Source organism: Carassius auratus, chromosome 12 (assembly GCF_003368295.1).
Source record: "Carassius auratus strain Wakin chromosome 12, ASM336829v1, whole genome shotgun sequence".
Classification (NCBI taxonomy): Eukaryota; Metazoa; Chordata; class Actinopteri; order Cypriniformes; family Cyprinidae; genus Carassius; species Carassius auratus.
In genome coordinates this window covers 14,928,397-14,943,728 of record NC_039254.1, presented here as the reverse complement: position 1 = coordinate 14,943,728, position 15,332 = coordinate 14,928,397, and the positions used below count along the sequence as shown (strand labels likewise).

Here is a 15,332-nt window from a genome sequence, read left to right as displayed (position 1 = left end):
ATCCACAGTGCATCCTCCTCGCTCTTTGGATGCATGTTGTCTGTGAAAACAGAGAGCAAATACAGAAGTTATTGATTTTACAGAAGGTCGGAGGAAAGCTCAGACTTCTTGTCTGTAAAAGATCAGAATACAGAGCTCCCTTCCAAACTCCTTATTAACAATAAGCAAAACAAAACACAGCTTTTAGTTTGGAAAGCTTTGCTCATAACCAGTGCATAAGCCTTTGGTAAAAAATAACCATGCTTATGGTTGTAATAGCTCAAGAATGATGAGAATATTAACAAAGATAAATGATTGGAATTCCTAAGCTTGCTCCATGACGGATGCCCTGCTCCCAGCTAAAGCTGAACCTAATAAACCTCTCCTTGTCTAAAGGGAGAGTGTCTGTCCTGACCACATCTAAAAGTGCAGAGAATGTCTTTCTTTTTGGCCCCCGGTACGGAATATGAGGGTGAGCAGAGCCCCCACATCATATGGGACTGATCAGAGCTGCATTTTTAAGGCTTGGCTATTCAATCTGTTTACCAATTCAGTTTGGTAAGGCACTGTTTGCTGGCCCTAAATCACAGTAGAATGATGGGAAATATTTGCTTATTCCGCTTTGTTTCTGAAGACTTCATGGCTTGAATGGCATCCAAATGGCCTGCTAGCAGTAACTCTAATTTTGGCCAGCATTCATTTAGAGCAAACCATGTTGTTTACATTTAAAGCCAAGCACACACCATGTTGTCACCCTGTGCACATTTCTTGTTTCCCTTTGTCAAAATCATTACGTGCAGCTAATTGTAGACTGTGTGTGTGCTTCAGTTAAAGTCGCTCTCTTCATCAGCTGTGGTCATAGTCCTGAAATGGGATTCTTGCTCACAGCTTTTGATTTGTTGAGTTGATTCTTGAAGCCTTCAACCAAAAATTACAATTTGCAGGAAATGTATTTATCCCCAAGAGATCCTATATATAGGTGTGTTGGTTTCTTCATTGGAACATATTTGGAAAAATGTATCATTACATGACTTGCTCTCCAATGGGATCCTCTGCAGTGAAAGAGTGCCATCAGAATGAGAGTACAAAAAAAAATCTAAAGAAATCCAAAAAGTTATTTAACTGTAGACCATCACTTCTGGACAATATATGAGCCCATAATATCCATAATAATGCTTCCTCCAGTGGAAAAAGTCCATCCCCTGTTGTACTCTCACATCAAATTCCACTCACACCAAGACTCGAACCGGCAACCTTCGGGTAACTAGTCCAGCTCTCTAACCAATAGGCCACAGCTGCTCCCAAAAACGGTGCATCATTATAGTTAGAGGACTTTTATTTTAGCTGGAAGCAGTGGTTTGAAGTCAAAAAAATCTTGATGAATTTGTTCATGCAGACATGCAGCTGTTCACTTTACAACATGTTAATCGATGGACTGGAGTGTTGTGGATAACTTGTGCTGTTTGGACTCTCATTCTGATGGCACCCATTCACTGCAGAGGATTTTTTTTTTAACATTTGAGGATTTTACACATGTGCATTCAATGCAATTAAATGCAGTTTTGTCACAGTGAAAATCTTGAGCTTTTGCTTGTGGGGGAAACGTGGATTTGAATCAGTTTCCAGTTTACTCTAGTAAAATGTTTCAAAAGAAAAAACCACTTGAGCTGGATTGGTTCTGTTGATTAATTACCCATAATCCTAACCTGTCAGCAGCAGAAATAACACAGTTGATATCAGTTTAATGACTATAATTCAATATAAGTAATTCAGACTGCATTAACTGATGGGTTTGGTGGTTTTCTTTCAGGAGTTACTTCCTCTGGTGTTGATGTTCGAGCTGCCAGTCATAGTACAGCTGAACCCTGACCCCAGCTCTCCTGCCATCCAGCACATCTCCCAGACCTACAACATCTCTGTGGCCTTCAAACAAAGGTCCAGACTCTATGGAGCAACAGGAGTAGTGCGGGGCTCACAGAATAATGCTGCAGCCGTGAAGGTGAGACACTCACACACTCACATATGTCAAAAATAACATATTTCCCTCCACTGCACCTCTCAGATCTCATTTGTGTTTTTGCATATTCAAATATAGCACTTAATGGGTTTCAGGGCAAAAATCTGAGAAGCAGATGGATTTTATATGAGCATACAAGTTTCTTGGCTTTAAGGGCTTAAAGGTCTTATTTCACCATTCCACAAAATAAGACTTTAAGAAATCTTAAGAAGGGCATAAAATGTTGCATGCATTGCCAAAAGTTAATATCTTCCTCAGTATTTTTGTCTTGTTTTCCAGTACAAATACCTAGACGTCTTTAAAGGGATAGTTAACCCAAAAATGACATTTCTACCATGTTATACACCCATGCTTTCCTCTGAATGAAAACAGGGTGCTGTGCAATGCTTGTTCTGCGTCAGCAGCACCACACAAATGCGTTGTTTTCCTGCAGATCAAATATCGTGCATGTGTTGTGGTACACTCCAAAATGGTGCAAGGGTGACACAGAGGAGAAGAATTGTTGAATAAAGTTATTTTGGTTTTTTGTCGCGTACAAATGCAAATTATTGTTCGCAGCTCATTAACATTGAGAGAACATAATGACTTGGTCTTAAAAAGGTCTTCAAAAAGTATTACATTTACTTTCATAACGCCTGCAGAAACCATACATTTTAAAGGAATATTCTTATAGGGTAATATGTTTGCAAAGCATTTTCATCTCCTAAAGAGAACATCCTCATTAGCTCCAGAGAAGATCAGAGTGAATCCTCCAGCATACACCTACACAGCCTTTGATCTCTGTGTGTCTGTGGTGATTGCTGGAGGCACCGAACTCTTCATGTTGTGCTAATGACTGCTGGCAACACTGAGCATCTAGTGTAGAAGAAGCCTGCTTTTCTTCCCAAAGAGAATCTTCTTCCATCGCTGGTCTTGAGGAAGGGTCTTGGGCTGGAGTTGACCTGTGGGCTACTGGCTATGCCTGGTATGTGTTGAGAGCCAGTGTGAGTAGTTTGTTGCAAAAAACCGCCAACGAACACAGCAAGAAAGGAACCCCTAAAGACCCCTCTGCCTTTCCTCTCTTCGCCAAGTTTTATGGCACGCTGAAATAAACTCGCAGATCTAGGCCATTTTCAGGGTCGTATATGCCAGATGGAAAAGCAAGAACATAGAGAGGTTCTTGTTTACTAAAACACGCTCCATTAGTGTCAAAAGCAGCAGTCGTATTGGAATATCGTAACCAGGGTGGTTGTGATTGACGTGAGCTTGAAAAAGTCTGTGAGGTATTCATGCTTTTGTTCAGGTTAGGAAATAAGCTTTTCCATTAAAGGGATACTATTTGTCCCCTGAATTGATTTCCAGAGGCATTTTTTTTTACCTTTGTGAATGCATCTTTTATAATTACCTGATTAGATGTATATGCGTTGTCTTTTATGTCAAATACTTCAATTTAAGCGATTACTTCCATCAATTAGAATACTGTAAACTGTTAACAAAAAAATGTGATCAACGAAAGTCTTTACATTGAAACATATCACATTTTTTTTCGCAATTACGAGTTTATTTCTCACAATTCGTGTGATTTTATACCTAGCAATTGAAAGTTATAAATTTGTAATTTTAAAAATGTAATTTTAAGTTATAAACTTAATATTATGAGTTAACATCTTACAATAATCTTACAATTTATAATAAATGATAACATCTTACAATATGACAAAAGTGACAGTTTTCTTAGAAATTGAAGACTTTTATCATCTCGCAGTTCTCGCAATTGCGAGTTATAAAGTCAGAAATGAAACAATTGCAAGAAATAAAGTATAGTGAAATGAATAAATTCTGAGAAATAAAAGATGAGAGATGCAGAAGCTCAAAGTAGTGAGAAAAACAAATTTAGCGGTCACAATTGCAGAAAAAAATAAAATCTGAATTGTGAGATAAAAAGTTGTAAACGACTTTTTAAAATGTTTATCCTGTGTCAGAAATGAGTTTTCCCAACGCTTTTTATTCATTTTCACATTTTATTTTGATTGTGTCAGTTGCAATAGATTTAGATTTAATTTAGGAGGCAGCTTTGTTCATTCCATGGCATTTTTCCCCCAAGTCCCCATTCATTTCCAACCCTGGTGTCATTGCAGAGGGGCACAGCGGTGTTACTGGAGCACCTCGCGGGCAACCTGGCCAGCGCCATCACGGTCAGCACGCAGCTTGACATCGCGCCCCAGCACCACCTCTTCATGATGGGCCGCAACGGCAGCAACATCAAGCACATCATGCAGCGCACAGGAGCGCACGTCCACTTCCCAGACCCCAACTGCCTACAGAAGAAATCCACCGTCTACGTGCAGGGAACCATTGACTCTGTGTGTCTGGCTCGCCATTACCTGATGGTGAGACAATATTTAGTTCATTATTTCTCATGTAACAGTATTTGTGGCTCTGGTTTGTCTCATTATGTGGTGGTTCTTTTCAAATTAATTGTCTCCAACCAACACAGAAGAATATTAAACTGACAAAGGCAGGGGGACCAGAAAAACAAAAAAAAACATAATTATTTTAAGGAACACACAAGTAGAGCATTCTCTCATTCTGAAAACAGAGTAATTAGCCCTCAACCTCACTGTGGTTCTCTCTGGAGACAGATATCGGCCTGTCTGTTCCCACAAGTCCAGATTTAAACACTCAGCTGGAGGCAGAGGGAAAAGACAGTACTCACAAATAATTTATTCACAGTTTCTGGCTCAATTTAGATCCATTAAGGACATTTTTAGCATTCACAAATAAGACTGTCATAGCAGGCTTTCTCTAGAAGTTTTCCTGCATATGTAGCAGTTTCTTCACTGCCTGCTGAGTTAGCTGTGTCAGGAGAGGAAAAAGGAGGTCAAGGCCCAGTAAATGAAAGCCTTGCGCCTGGATTACCTGCTGCTGTTTTTCTTTTCAACATGAGAAGTAGGTGATGGATCACTGCTGAATAGCTGTAGCTTTGCTGCTTTAGGACAGAGGCCAACAGAGTCCTTTAAAAACACTTAAAGTTCAACTCTATGAATGATTTACAACGGTGTAGAAAAATCTTTGTTCACTACTTTTTTTCTTGCTTTCTTCCTTGTGCTTTCCGCAGGGCTGCCTGCCACTGGTGCTGATGTTTGATATCAAAGAGGACATCGAGGTGGAACCGCAGTGCATTACTTCCCTAATGGAACAGCTTGATGTGTTCATTAGTGTCAAACCCAAACCCAAGCAACCCAGCAAGGTTAGCACCCTCACACTATTTACATGAACAAACTCGACCTTACATATGCAACATACAGTATATCACTCATGGTGGTGGACACTTTTAGATGTTACACTTTGAGCTTTTCTCAGAACTCACTTTTTGTTTTTGAGCCATTTGTGCAATGGCTTTTAATGAACTAGTTTCATGGGGATTTTTAGTGGATGTATGAATTCAGTTCACGTCAAGTTCACACACAGTTGTTTTTACTCTAAAATTATATTAAATGTAAAGTTAATTATGTTACAGTTTTATGCCAGATAAAGGAAAATTATTATTAACCAATTTACAGGTTTTTGCCATAGTGTTGTAGGCCCAGATTTACTAAACAGGGCAAATTAGCTGATGGGTGAAAATTCTGCGATGATTTACTAACAATGTGCACATCCTGCTTTAAGACAGGCTTTTTTTGGACGTTAAATAATTGCGCAAATACCAGTAATTTGATGAGCGTAAACATTATTAAATTGCATTGCTTAATTCATTTTAATACTCTCATCCCATAAATTTTGCATCTTCAATAAGTGTCCACACCTTTTCAGCGCTAATTCTTCACCGACAGTACTATTATAACACCAAACCAAGATGGTTTGCCCTGGCGCAAGCTGTTAGTAAATCTTGCCCTTAGTCTTTTATCATTAAATTATGGATTTGAAAAAAAGCTTATATATATTTCAAAGAATTTTTTTTTAAACTTTGTATTCATAAAAGAATATTGTATAATAGTGATGCATGGGTCGTCTCATGAGGTTGGGGCGGATAAAGAAATTGGCATTTTATTTGTGGGGTGGGTCATTAAAAACTAAATAAAAAAATCCATGTTGCGTGCAATTCCCTATAGCCTATATAAAATATTTGGAATATATACTTTCATATTTTAATAGTTATCTTAATAAGGTCACAATACGAAGGTCTACGTAGCAGCATTGTGTGATGTCCCCGATGCGCAGGTCATCTCATAACACGTGGACCCTGCGGGTAACCCTCGGGTTGGGGCGGGTAAAGAAATTTTACTTTATTGCTGGGTGGGCCAAATAATTTCATAAAAGCGGGACCCGCGGGTTGGACAAATATGTGACCCGTGCATCATTTTTGTATAACAATGTTTCCACAAAACAATGAAGCAGCATATTCAGCATTGATGATGATAATACAAAAATCTTCATGAACACCAAATCAGCATATTAGAATGGTTTCTGAAGGATCAGGTGACACTGAAGACTGGAGTCATTGAATTCAATTACATAAATTACATTTTAAAATACATTCACATAGAATACAGTTTATTTCAAGTTGTAATAATATTTCACAATAGTACTGAACTATTTTACTATATTTTTAATCAAATAAATATTTGATGAACATAAGAGACTTTCAAAAACATTGAAAAATCTTATTGACCACAGTAGTCCCTGTAGTGTAAAATAAAGACATTCATACATTTTTAAGTGTAGACTAAGTCTCCAGCTTTTTGATGCCACCATGTAAGATGCCTCGAATCCTCAGATCAAGTATTAAAGCCTAGTTCTTTTAGAGGCTTAAATTAAGACGCCTAGTCTTGTAAAATAAATGTATGGAACGTATAGGATTTGTGGGTGGTTTACTAGCAGGATGTGGAAACTGGGAACGCTTCACGTCCTTGGTCATGGTCAAGGATGAAATCTTATCCTGTGTTTTAAGCTGAATGGCAGCACTGTAAATTATCAGTCTTTGTATAAACCTGTTTTTCCATTTCAGTGATTTGTGTAGATGCCTCTAGCTTCTCTTCTTTCACCCTGCTAATAGTTTGCTACAGTAGTAGCCTTGACTAATATATACAGCACATATGCTAAGGAGAAAGTACTGTATATACTACCAAATGAAAGGGTAATTTGAGATCATGTAGAATTTCAGTACATTCACAGAAAACCTCCACTCTCAGGTTCAGTTAGGTTCAGGAAGTTCACCACTAATAGATCTTTACAACCTCAAACTCATATTCATATACTCATTCACATACTCATAATTAAAGGGATCATGAGAAATAAGCGTTCCAATGATCTTTTGAAATGATGTTAAATGAAAACATACTGAAATCAGAACTTCCTTCCAAGTGAAAAAAGACCATTTATTGAAACTAAATTTACTCCTAAATAGCAGAGGAATTAAAAATGAAAATGAAATATGGTAAAGTTCACCAAAACATGTGCTGTTTCTTTCTGTGTGCAGCATCTACAATAAGTGGACCTCAAGGGCAAAAACTTTTTTCAAAAATCATGAATTAAATCTCTTTGAAAGGAAACACATTCCACATTATATTCATGATGCCATTATGCCAACACTAGATGAGTTTTTTGGACTCGTTTTCTGAACTCGGTTTTCTCTGAATCTGAGCACAGTTTAGCCCAAACCATCTGTCACCTGACAGATCATATGCAAGATGGAAATACAAACACGTAAGAATAGTGCATGTTTACACAAAATAAAAAATAAAAACAATTGAAATCAGGGCAGTGGAATGCAAAAATCTGTTTTGTGTGAATGCCGCCTTAAATTAGACTAAAGGCCAGTTCACACAAAGCATGATAACTATAAAGATAACGATAAAGTTCTACAAACCGTTCTCAATATTAAAGAATAGCCGAGTCCACACCACAACTATAACGATAAAGGCACACAGAAATGATATTGTTGGAATCACTTTCAAAACTATTTTTCCAGCTGAACTATAAAAACACTGACAGCCAATCAGAATCAATCCCAGTGTGACAAGCTCAAGAGTTTAAAGCTGCAGACACACATGTGCTTAGAATAAACAGACGATATCGTTCGCTGGTGTGGATGCTAATAACGTTATCTTTATCGTTATCATTCTTGGTGTGAACAGGGCTTAAGAAGGAAAACTATAACAATAACTAAATTATCATCCACACCAGTGCATAATAACTTTCTCTTTATTACAGATTGGCAGTCAATGTTTAAATTATTCATCATTTGAAAAACCAACAACTATTTATCTGCGTCGTTATTGATATAGTTTAAATAGAGAATGATTTTTAGAGTTAACGTCTTTGATGTGAATGGGACTTTACTGTCTTTGTGACAATTAATTATTCTATTGTTGATAAAACATGCTACAAACAAGCCATTGTTGTTTTTTTGAATGACACCAAACAAACACTGTATGACTTTTGCATGGTGCTGAAATATAGCACCTACTAGTGGACAGGAGCTGATTTCTAAACTCTAAATCTCTTTTCCTCTGGGCTGTCAGTCAGTGATAGTGAAGAGTGTTGAGAGGAATGCTCTGAACATGTATGAGGCCAGGCGTTATCTGTTGGGTTTGGAGAGCAGTGGGGTATCAGTCCCCACCAGCAGTAGCAGCAGTCCTCCCTCCGCCCCTGCTCCACCTCCACCTCTCAGCTGCCCTGTTGGCCTTGACATATTGGCCTCTGCTGGCCTCGGCCTCACCAGCCTGGGTAAGAAAACAGTACATTTATTTCTGGCGGTTATAAAAGTACATTATTCTTCTAATCAGCTTGAGGATAATTTAATAAGTACATCTGAATCAGTTCCTGAATCTGTTTTTTTGTGGACTGAGTACACTATACAGCAGGGTTCCTCACATCCTGCACTGGAGGTCCAATGCTGCAGAGTTTAGCTCCAACCCTGATCAGAGTCACCTGCCTGTGATTTTCTAATGACCCCAAAGACATTGATTGGCATTGATTAGCATGCTCAGTTGTGTTTGATTAGGGTTAGAGCTAAACTCTGCATTAAAGTGGATCTCGACTGCTTTACAGTATTCAAAAATCCAAAAAGCAAGGGAACATTATTGTCAGCTTGACTTATGAATATTTATGTAACATACTCCCAAGAGACTGTTAAATATTGAAGAATTTGGAAGCAGAAAAAGTTAGGGGAGATAAATCAGTTAGAATTTCTGTCTCCCTGCTAAAATATGACTAAAATTAAAAGAATTCAGTCAGAAGTCTAAATCGCTAGAATTAGTGTTGTCAAAATGAACACTACATTAGCTGAACTGCTGAATGAGATGTGCTACTTGCACAGTAAGTGCTTTCAAAAACGAATGTTTGTTGAATATTTTCCCACCGTCAGGCCATTCTAAATGTGCAATAGATGGGTTTGTTATATCATCTGAACAGATTTGGAGAAATGTAGCAATACATAATTTGCTCACCAATGGATCCTGTGCATTGAATGGGTGCCGTCAGAATTAGAGTGTTAACAGCTGATAAAAAAGTAAAGTAAAATGAAAAATGTAATTAAAATGCTGCATATTTTTAATAAACAAATCAGCTGTTAAGACTCTAATTCCGATGGCACCCATTCACTGCTGCATCCATTGCTGAGCAATTGATGTAATGCTGAATTGTTCTCATTAAGAAAAAAACTCTCATTCATCTTAGACAGCCTAAGAGTCTGTAAATTTGCAGCAGATTTAATTTCTGAACTATTCCTTTACATGTACAGAAAATGTCTTTTGTTGAAATTATGTTTTTGGTTTATTGTCTCATATTACCTGTAGGTCTGCTGGGACCTCCGACAGTCTCCATGACAGGACCCTCCACCAACTCCCTTCTAAATGCTCTCAACAGCTCCATCAGCCCATTACAGACATCCACCTCTGGAACACCCAGCCCCAATCTCTGGCCCAATTCACTGGCCAGTCCTGCCAGCTCTCCAGGTAAGACTGGCAGACATCCTAGACTTACACACTCCGTATGGATTCTACGTACCATATGTTTACACTTTAGTTCACACTTGAGTTATATTGAAATAAAATAAAACTTGAACTTGAAAGTGATTATTTAGGTCTCAGTCCACTTTACATTCACATTGTTGTTATTTAGAACCCAGTCTATTTGATTTGATTTTATTGTATTTTATTTAGAAGATAGTCCATTATTATATTATATTATATTATATTATATTATATTATATTATATTATATTATATTATATTATATTATATTATGTCATTTTATTATACAATAGTAAGATACATCTTTTAAAGCAAACTGGATAATTGTTTTTTTTCTTAGGTTTCTCCTCACACTTGATGATCCACCCAGCCACCCAGGCCACTCTAACTAGCATCTTGCTGTCAGGGGTGCCAGGCTACACCCAGAACACTCCATCCCCTCCACCTGGTCTCGCCCCCATAGACGCCCAAGTCAACATAGTATCAGACTGCAGTAAAGCCGTGTCCCCTCTTAGTAGCAAAGTGAGACTTCTTTCACCATCATGAGATGATATATAGTTATGCAAAAAAGCAGTCCTGTATATCTCTCATAGTTAGTCTTCTTTGACTTTCCTTGACCGGAATATTGTGTGCATGTGTGTTGTGTAGCAGCCCAGCACCATGTACAGCAGAATGTCTGCAGCGTCTCTGGCAGATAAAGTTCTGACCGCGGTTCATGGCGACTCTGTGCAGGAAGCCAGTCCCCACTGTCCTTCTGAACCGCTGTCCAGCAAGTCCAGCCAAGACCAAGGTCTGCATTACCCACAGCTCCTCATTATGTACTCAATACAAGACGTGTTACATTTCTCTGCACTGCAAAAGACATTTAGCTTTTATCTTAGTAAAAATATCCATAATGTAATATAGATAAAAGTTTGCTAGTGGGATCATTGTAAAATATTAATATTATTTTTTAATGTATATGGTTGGTATACATATACATACTACCAAGACTTTGGGTCCTTTTTTTAAATAAAAAATAATAATAATAATAACACTTTTATTCAGCAAGGCACATCAAATGGATAAAAAGTGACAGTAAAGACATACATAATGTTACAAAAATGTATATTTGAAATAAACAAAATAAATATCATTTTGAGATTTATATTCATCAAAGAATTATTTTAAAAATCCACAATCTATTAATCAGCTGTTTTCAATATTGATATAAGAAATGTTTTTGAGCACCAGAATGATTTTTGAAGGATCATGTGACAACAAAAACATTTTTAAAAAATCAGCTTTGATATCACAAGTATATATTAAAAAAATGAGGTAAAACAGAAAACCTTTTTTTTTTAAACTGTACTAATAATATTTCACAATATTATTGGTTTTAATATATTTGTAATCAAATAAATTCACCCTTTAAAAATTCAAAATCTTACTCAAAACTTTTGAACTTCTACAGTCTAAAGCATGTTGTTGTTTTTTACCTATTACACTCAGTCAACTGTGATGGCATATTCACCAAGACTGATCCCTGGCGTATGTCAGAATTGAGTAATTTTATCTGGTAAATGCCAGCTTTATTTATACTGCAGTGTAAGCCATGTGAATCAACATTTCATGCATGCCACTTTCCAAGGCTACATTAATTGAAGGATATATTATACTCTCCTTTGTTCGAGCCTGATGCAACCAGTGACATTCACCGCTGAATTATGTCAACCTTTTGATTAGCACTTGAAACAAACTCCTCGACCTTCTCTAGACTGAAAGCGAGAATTTATGGACGTTGGTCAGTCTAATTATGGATAAATATAAACTCCGTTCCAAATGATTATACCTTTCCTTCCTGCTCCCTGAATGGGGCATCTGTGGAAACACAAGGCCAAGGTTTTCCGTGCTCCAGCATTGTTAAAGCTATTTGAGTTGGCCTAACATCCATTTAGTCAGTCTGTTTTTGCTTTCAGATGAGGCGAAGTCAATTCAATCTCGTTATTCCTTAAAAGCAGCGAGGGTAAATGGCGTGTTAGATCCCCTGATGCTGAGTGCTGCAGGAATACAATCTCAAACCTCTCAACTGAAACGTTCAATATGGGGGCTTGTGGAAAGAATAACACGTTTCGTCTCTGCGTGTTTCAGGATCGGATACGTTTGTGGAGGTGGGCATGCCTCGAAGCCCCTCTCACTCGGGGAACAGTAATGAACTGAAGCAGATGTTGGCGTCTTGTAAGACGACGTCAGGAAAGAGGCAAGCCCTGGAGCTGCTACAAGGCACCAAGAACTCTCTCCTACAGTATGATCACATGCACAATCACTCAGCAGTCAATCACAGTCAGTGTTAGAGTTAGCCACTGATGCAGCTTTTATTTATCTATTCTTTTATCCATGTAGCTCAGACTGTCTGTTGTCAGACTCGGACTCCAGCGCCTCAGAGAGTCCGGTGGCTGATAAACGCGCTCCAGGCAGTGAAAGAGCAGCCGAACGGGCCGCTCAGCAGAATTCAGACAGAATCCGACTGCCGCCCCAATCCTCCTTCTCCAGCATGCAGGTAATGAGCCCAAACTCTTTAGAAGAGAGAACGTGCTGCCCTTAGTTACAAAACCTGCTAGTAAGTTTTGTAAAGCATTTCCTTTACTCTTTACTAAACAATCTAAAAAGGGTAAAATTTTATGTGTTTGAGGTCTGAGATGTGGGAACATATTTTGCATTTTAGGTCTAATCAGCCAATATTGTCTTAAATAGCCTGTAAAGCAATTCATCTTTTATAATGTGGGATTTTGACCAAATATATTCAATACTGATTTCTGTAAAAAAAAAAAAAAAAAAATGTTACAGTTACAGTTTTGGACAGGCAGTAAAAAAAAAAAAAAGTTAAATTCTATGTGGAGCATGCCCCAGGTTCTCACATTTTTTTCCCCTTACCTGTTTGCATCTCTGAGAAATAATTCAGAAATGGCCAGTAATTATTATCTGTTATTTATAATGGTTCTTATTCTTGTCAATGCTGAAAGCAATGATACTTTTTATTCAGGATTCTCCAGTTCATTAAGTTCTAAGCATAATATTAATCTGAAATAGTCATCTTTTGTAACATTATAAATGAGTGCTATGCATAGTATATGTGTGTGTGCTGTGTATGTTTGTTAATTATATATAAATACACACACATGCATTTACATATTTGAGAATTTTTTTTTATATTTATATATGAATTATATTTATATATTATATAAACTATATGAATATAAATATATATAATTTAAATATTTTAAAAACACATTCTGTATGTGTCTTTATATATATATAATATACACAGTACGCACACATATATTATGTAAACACATTTTTTTATTTTGGATGTGATTAATTGCGATTAGTCGTTTGACAGTCAGTTTGATTATTAAAAATATATTTACTGTACTTTTGATAAATTGAATGCATTCTTGTGAATTACTAGTCTTACTTATCCCAAACGCTTGAATGGTAGTGTTAAAATGTGATTAAGTTTTTCTTTTACTGTTTTAATAAGAAATCTTTCTTGAGCAGCCAATCAGCATATTAGAATGATTTCTGAAGAATCATGTGACTCTGAAGGCTGGAGTAATGATGCTGAAAAATCAGCTTCACATTAAAGGAATTTACATTCTAAAATTTAATCAAATCATATAATTTCAAAATATTAATAAATAATAATAAATAATAAATGCAGCCTTGTTAAAGATAAGAGACTTCTTAAAAATAATAATAATAATAATAATCTTGATTATTCCAAACTTTTGACGGGGTCTGTGTTGTGATCTCATGCCCTGCCTCTTAATACAATGCCGTGTTTTCTGAAATGACAGAAAGTCGGTACTTTTCGGTTTGCCACGGTCTGTTAAATGGTTTTGACAGAATGAGGCAGTGTTTACAGTTTGCCTTTCTCGTTCTATAAACCAAACTGACAGGAGAAATGAGGGACATAATTCTTAAATCCTTTCCAACAGCCTAAACATTCTTTGCTTTCTCTCTGTTCACCTCTACAGGCGTTCGACTACGAGCAAAAGAAGTTACTGGCAACCAAAGGTATGTGCTTGACAAATCAAATCACAGTTAAATCTATAAACCGAGCCATCTATATTGTTAAAAATAATTCTGCTGGTAGGCTGCTGGGGGAATTGGAAACTAGTTGTGTTTAGTCTAGTGTGCCTGCAGTGAACAAAGCAGGACTACAGTGTCCTCACAGGCTGAATGTCTGGCAGTGAGTCGGGTGTCATTAAAGCCCTGTTTCACATTTACGGTAAATACACTCTACCTCATAAAGCTTCTCCACACCTCATGTCCTGTGTCCAGCGTTCTTGCTGTAAACTATGGACCTGAGAATGAGGAATGTACCCAGTGTTAACTTCTTAACACTGTTCTTCTTGCCCGCACACTGTAAACAATTATTATTTTGGTTAATTATTTATGTTGGAACTGTATGGAAATGTGGCACACACCGCTTTATTGTAAAACTTTAGAGTTTTAACCGATTTAGCACAGTGCAAGGGAATCTGGCAAGAAAAAAATTCTTGATCAATTAATTAGAATTCCTGATTCCTACATCACACACCAGGAACATTCACTTTATTGAATACCACCCAGGTCACGGTTTGCCAAACATTGCCAGAAACAAAGTTTATTTTGTGAGTATATTAAACTCTTTTAGAACTATTTAAATATTTTGTGTTATATTACTTCACATTCCTCCTACAAAATTCTCCATATTGTAAAAATCATCAAATCAGTATTGTAATGTGTAAAAATTATTATATATTATTGAAATGAATAATTAAATAACAGAAATATAATTTTTTTTAATTATTAATATAATAAATAGTTATGCAGATTTCTGGTAAAGTACTAAATTTTACACCATGATTTATATATATATATATATATATATATATATATATAATTATAATTATAATTATACATTTTTTGTGCATAGAGTAATATTATTATATTGGTATATATTATTATTTTTATTATTTAATTTTAATATAAAAATATAAAATAAATGTTAGTTTTTTTGTTTTTTTTTTACAAAAAAGGGACAGTGTATATTAATCAACATTCATGAAAGTACTGTAAATGCACCCAAATTATCCCAAAGGCTAGTTTTCATTGGTAGTGCCTTTGCCAGATGTTATTAGGCCAGAAAACTAGTGAAAGAAAAGAAACAAAATAGAAAAACAATAGAAACGAAATTCAACCAAAAATCATACATGATTCTCTAAAATATAGGTAAACAACAAATTATACAAAATAACAGATTAAAAAATAGAGATAAAGATAAAGATGCTCTGAATGAAAAAAACAGCTTGACCAAACAAGATTTTTATATGTGGAATTATGCAATGAGTTAATAAA

At 36.4% G+C, this 15,332-nt stretch overlaps 1 protein-coding gene across 1 annotated transcript in view; it reads left to right on the top strand.

Annotated features, from left to right (window-relative positions):
• LOC113111939 (protein bicaudal C homolog 1-like) overlaps nucleotides 1–15,332 on the top strand; it is a 61,642-nt gene that overhangs the window by 40,816 nt on the left and 5,494 nt on the right. The window contains exons 7-16 of the mRNA XM_026277208.1: nucleotides 1,790–1,978; nucleotides 4,114–4,365; nucleotides 5,094–5,225; nucleotides 8,500–8,704; nucleotides 9,775–9,933; nucleotides 10,291–10,472; nucleotides 10,599–10,740; nucleotides 12,081–12,234; nucleotides 12,333–12,489; nucleotides 13,967–14,006. Of these exons, the coding sequence (XP_026132993.1) occupies nucleotides 1,790–1,978; nucleotides 4,114–4,365; nucleotides 5,094–5,225; nucleotides 8,500–8,704; nucleotides 9,775–9,933; nucleotides 10,291–10,472; nucleotides 10,599–10,740; nucleotides 12,081–12,234; nucleotides 12,333–12,489; nucleotides 13,967–14,006 (1,612 nt within the window). The remainder of the gene's footprint in view (nucleotides 1–1,789; nucleotides 1,979–4,113; nucleotides 4,366–5,093; nucleotides 5,226–8,499; nucleotides 8,705–9,774; nucleotides 9,934–10,290; nucleotides 10,473–10,598; nucleotides 10,741–12,080; nucleotides 12,235–12,332; nucleotides 12,490–13,966; nucleotides 14,007–15,332) is intronic.